Source organism: Pistacia vera, unplaced genomic scaffold (genome assembly GCF_008641045.1).
Source record: "Pistacia vera cultivar Batoury unplaced genomic scaffold, PisVer_v2 Contig1009, whole genome shotgun sequence".
NCBI lineage: Eukaryota > Viridiplantae > Streptophyta > Magnoliopsida > Sapindales > Anacardiaceae > Pistacia > Pistacia vera.
In genome coordinates, this window is record NW_022195038.1 from 243,281 (window position 1) to 248,530 (window position 5,250).

General features: G+C 32.2%; 1 protein-coding gene across 1 annotated transcript; it reads right to left on the reverse strand.

The window, feature by feature from the left end:
* Window positions 1–633: 633 nt before the first annotated feature.
* On the reverse strand, window positions 634–4,159 carry LOC116105798 (serine carboxypeptidase-like 18). Its single transcript, XM_031392229.1, has 9 exons — window positions 3,803–4,159; window positions 3,435–3,571; window positions 2,720–2,796; window positions 2,490–2,612; window positions 2,307–2,409; window positions 2,184–2,221; window positions 1,992–2,093; window positions 1,795–1,881; window positions 634–678 (listed from the first exon to the last, which is right to left on the reverse strand). Exons 1-9 carry the CDS (start codon window positions 3,964–3,966, stop codon window positions 634–636), a joined length of 876 nt encoding a protein of 291 aa, XP_031248089.1. The 5' UTR covers window positions 3,967–4,159.
* Between the last annotated feature and the right edge of the window lie 1,091 nt (window positions 4,160–5,250).

The following is a 5,250-nucleotide window of genomic DNA, read 5'->3' on the forward strand; positions in this document are numbered from 1 at the left end:
AATGTTTTTTTTTTTTTTAAATCAACCAAAAATAATAATTACTATAGTATGCAAAGTAAATTCGCGTGAAGTCAATACTTGTGATTAACCCTAAGATATCTTAAACTACAATGACCCTTTGTTCATGAAAAAAGTGAAGCACTCTTGTTAGTTAACATTTACTTATATTATATAATACAATTTATTATTTATTTACTATTACTAATAAAATAAAATATAAAAAATTTAAATACTATATTGAACTCATATTTAAATATTAAATAGTTAAATTAAACCGTTTAATAATTTATAAGTTTTTTAATAATATAATTATGTTCAGTGTCACATCGTAAAGATATGTGATCAAAATGTAGAGTGCGTTAAGTGTTGTTAGCTTTTTCTTCCCAATGCCATTAGTGTCAAACTTGAACATTACAAGGTTCATTTTCACCACAAATCACGCAAACTTAGGGTAAATAAATTTTTACCCCAGAGATTTTTTAGTTACTCTAAAAAACCCCAAAGTTTCTGAAACTAACATTAGTACCCCTAAATCTGATTTAATATTTGATTCTTTTCGAAAAAAAAGCACACCAACATCAAAACCAATGAACCTAAGTCTATATCTAACCTTTTTCAATGCTTCTAATACGTCTATTCAGAACCTAAAGTCTTGCGAGAAAATTTGATAGTATCAAGCTGTCATATAAGTAAAAACTGTAGAAGAATCTAATTCAATTGAAGGGACTCTTACAATTCTGGAGCAAATTAGCCTTTTTTTTTTTCGTTTCTGAAGTCTATAAATATCTCATAAATTGAATGAATTTTTGCAATTTTATCTCTAAGGGGGAAATTAAAGTAGTGTTAATATTTACGGTGTTTTGTTTTGAAACATAAAAAAGATCTTTGATTTTATTTAAGAAAATTTGAAAATGCCTTCATGTAAATTTTATCTCCCGGTAATAAAATCGTGTCTGCATAGTGTGTATGGTGGCTGAATTGATGTCGCATGTCGGTGGGTGGCTGTCCGACAACACTATGAGGCTGGATTGGCCTCCTCAGAGCTTCCAAGGCGAATCTAGCTTTAAGCCTTGTCGGTTTTGTGAGGAGTTTCTAGCCTCTAGTGAACTTGAAGGCATGCCTCTTAGTTCAAAGGCCTCCACGGCCTCAAGTGGCTCCACGGAAATCGTTAGCACAGAGTTTATGCATTGTGGGAGGGCAGGGGATTGAAAATGGTTCTAACAGGCGACGTTGGAATTCTTAATGCTGACTTCCTTTATTTTTTTCTAATGGCTGAATTCCAGTCTTGGTCGAATTTGGGAATATATTATATATAATAGCTATACTCATATGGGTTAATGCCACGTGGCACATTTTAGAAGCTCTAAATTGCCTCTTTTGACACATGGATTGACAACCAATCAAATTTTTTATCTTGACACTTGGATTGTTTATTGCTCCATCTATAGATTATTAATGAATTAAAAAATGGATCTATGTAATAATAATATAATAATAATAATATAGATACAAATACATTATTGCATTTAGGGTCTAATCATAATGACACCTTGGATTGTGATTGTCATGTGGTTGAATTTATTGGTTGATGATGTACATATTAAATTACTACATTCGGTATTCCCAAAGTTTAAATAAAATAAACATAAATTTGTGATTATAGGTGCATTGTATTGACAGTAAAACATACACGTTATTAAATATTATAGGTGCATTATTTGACATTGCAATGTTTCTTTCATACTCGAAGTTTGAAGTAGATTTTTTGAATGCGATTAACGATAAATATCTCACGTTTTTGTAAGTTTGAAGAGCAGCTACACATCTCGTATTGGAGACGTCTGCATTGTGATAATTCCCCTTGCAGCTTGTTTTGAGTTCCTACAGGAAGACATCAGACACTTTGAAATGAGAAACTATAAATTAAAACGAATTTAATGCTGTAACTATTGTGAAATATATACAGGATTATTTATCAATTAATTAAGCACCTGAAAGAGTTCATCTGATATGAGCGCCATACGATGAGCAAATATTATTTTTGAATTCTCATCAACAATAGAATCTGTATGTGGGCTCCCCATAATATATCCCTACACTCATTCAGAATACGTTACGCAGATCTGCTATAATTAAATTTCAAGAAAAGTAATATATACAAAGTTTTTTTATTAATAACATACTTTGAGATTCATACGTAGATGGGCATCAAGTCCATTTTCTGCATAATAAATTAAAGTAATTAAAGAAGGGAACTATAGGTTTCCATCGATGTTCATATAGTTTCTGAATAAGAGTTAACTGACCGTCTATTATCTTTTGGGTGATTTGGGGAACTACCATGCCTGAATAAGAATCACCACCAATGTATAGCTCAACTTGGAGATACTGTGGGTGTTTAAGTAACCACTGCAATATAATTTTGGAAAGAAATTCAAAGCACATTCATCAAAATAATTTATAAGGGTTTATTTAATTAATTAACTCACCTTCTTAAGAAATTGATAGGATTGCTCAGCTGATTTAGAGTCTGAGGTGGGCCAGACTTCTCGGTTTCTAGCATAAGAGAAACCTGTGCCTACTGGTGCATCTAGAAATATAATGCTGGCGGTCTGGAGAAATAATTGTCATCTTTTAGAGATCTTCTATATTCATATACATTAATGTTTACATAAAAATAAGTAAAAATTGTTTGTGTGTACACCAGTGGGCCCAGTACCTTAGTCCATGCATATGGATAATACTTAAGTCTTGGTAAGCCACCCGTATAGTTCTGGATATCAAACTCCAATGGACCTGCACAAATGGTTGATTAAGTGGTCATATCATCTTTTTACAATTCTAGTAGTTTTTATCTTTTGTTATGATAGTTTAATTTTCATTCGAGTAAGATTAGAGTTTCTTTTTGTTATATTTATTTTCTGACATTCGAGGTTACAGATTGGTTTAATTTATGTAAATAAGCGGTATTTGATTTATTGATCAATAATACTCATTTCTATTCCCTTTAATCTTCTTTTGTAACTTATCTTTGGATAAATATTATAAAAATTTGTGCTCAATATTATATTACGGGCTCGATCTTGCATGTGGACAGAGAAGCTACCCCATGCTTCCAAACTTTTTAAAAATAATTATATATTTGTACACTCCAAAGAATTTACGAAAAAAGGAAAGATCCTGAAATTATATATATATATATATGTTGGTAAAAAAAAAAAAAAAAAGTTGAAACAGAAATCCGAATGTCCGCCTGTATCTAAAATTTGGACAAGTTTCATGCCGCAAAGAAACTAGTACAAGGTTCTTGTGAAAGACTGTTTCCCCTTGTGGTATTCAAAATGATTAGATACCCCTTTATCTTTAGCTGTAGTGTATGCATGACTGACTATTTTTATGTAAACAAAGTGTTACTTAAAGATGAGACAGAATACCGATTTCATAGATGAGTCCATAAAAGGAGGAACAGCCAGGGCCCCCTGACAGCCATAGAATTAGAGGATCCTCTTCAATGTCACCTTGCGACTCGATAAAGTAGTAGAATAACTCGGAGTCTCCTACACTTTCGTACCTATTCAGCATTACACCCATATATTAAAATCAAATTTCACTCCCGAGATTGAGAGGGCTTTAGTGTAATTTTACGCTTTTTTTTAAATTAAAAACAATTCATTAAACTCTATATATATACACACAAAAAAACAAAGTCAACAACAAAAATAACAAATCAAATTGTTTGCTGCATATGGTCATCAATGATATGCTCGTAAGCAAAAGGGAAGAAAAAACTTAAACAGCTTACCCTGTTTCGAGCTTGAATGGAAGTTGACCCTCATAGCCTGGAAGATATTTAACAATTGAGCCAGAGAAGACCGTCGATGCCGACAGTTTAAGCAGAAGAATCAGAATAAAATATATCCACCTCAACCTCAGAGGACTAATAAAACGAAGATGCATATTGTTCATGCAGCTGTTTCTTCACCAAAAGATTTGTTAATAACAGGAATAAAGCGAAGTAGCTTTGCGACTTAGGATAATAAATATTTCATTTCTTCATCCCTAGCTGACAACCGACAGAATTGAAGGACCCTTGCTCATAACTCTCGTATTTAAAATGTATATGTTGTGTGGTAAATCCAATGAGCATAAATTTCCGAAAATAACACCACCCCTAAATCTATACTATTGGAATTTTTCAGATATATATTCACGTTGGTAGGTTTGAATGGTAGAACTGTCAACAAATGAAAGTGATATCTTATAGTTTGAGGCTGTCCAACCGGCCCATGTCTGACAATATGTACCATACTAATTAGATGACGATACATGATAAATTGTACTAATAAAAGAACATCAGAAAATGACTATTATACGTTTTTTTCATATGCTAATTTCAAATTAATGCAATATCTAACCTATTTTCAATGCTTCTGATTTCGTTTATTAAGAAACTATAAATCTTGTAGAAATATTGATATATTGTATTAAATTGTCGTTCTGAATTCGTTTATTAAGAAGCTAAAAATCTTGCAGAAATATTGATACATTGTATTAAATTGTCGTAAAAGTAGATAACTTGTAGAAGAATCTAATTGAAGGGACTCTTTACAAATACTGGAGTAAGATTAGCCTAATAAATATCTTATATAATTTTAATGATATTTTTTACAATTTTATCTCTAATGAAGGGGAAATTAAAGTAGTGTTTTGTTTTGAAAACATAAAAAGATTTGTTAACCACTCGTTAGAATTGAGGGACCATTGATCATAACTATCGCATTTAAAGTTTGGGTTATGTGGTAAATCCAATGAGCATAAATTTATGCCATGTGCCCCATGGATTTGCTATTGCTCAACACTCAGATCTACACCATGTGTCAGCATACCTCGAGCTAATCTCATTTACAAGTTTAGTACTGCTTTCAAATTAAACACTATCCACAAATTAAAGGTTTACAACAAATTAGACTTCACTTACTAATTTGCTATTGTAACATCATATATCTAATCTAATTGTTTACCCAAACGGGGGGTTAACCTTGCACATATCTTTTCCGACAACGAGATTTGTGCCACGTGTCTTCACTCAAAACCAGGATCTAACGGTTGAAGCTATCTCACGTGTCGCTCCTACAGTACATGACTTCTCCGGCAATTCTACCAGTTTTAAGCATGGGTGTTCAAATTTAAGTATGGGAGAGGCTGACTCAAATCCAGATTAGGAGGGACTATGCGTGTAATCCACCCCAT

Bases quoted from the DNA above. Each gene is read 5' to 3' on its own strand.
- LOC116105798 (XM_031392229.1), bottom strand. From the start codon at position 3,966: ATGAACAATATGCATCTTCGTTTTATTAGTCCTCTGAGGTTGAGGTGG. The intron at 2,797-3,434 runs GTATTCTGTCTC...CCATTTGTGCAG, and splicing joins TGGACTCATCTATGAAATCG to GTCCATTGGAGTTTGATATC. The intron at 2,094-2,183 runs GTATGTTATTAA...GAATGAGTGTAG, and splicing joins ATCTACGTATGAATCTCAAA to GGATATATTATGGGGAGCCC.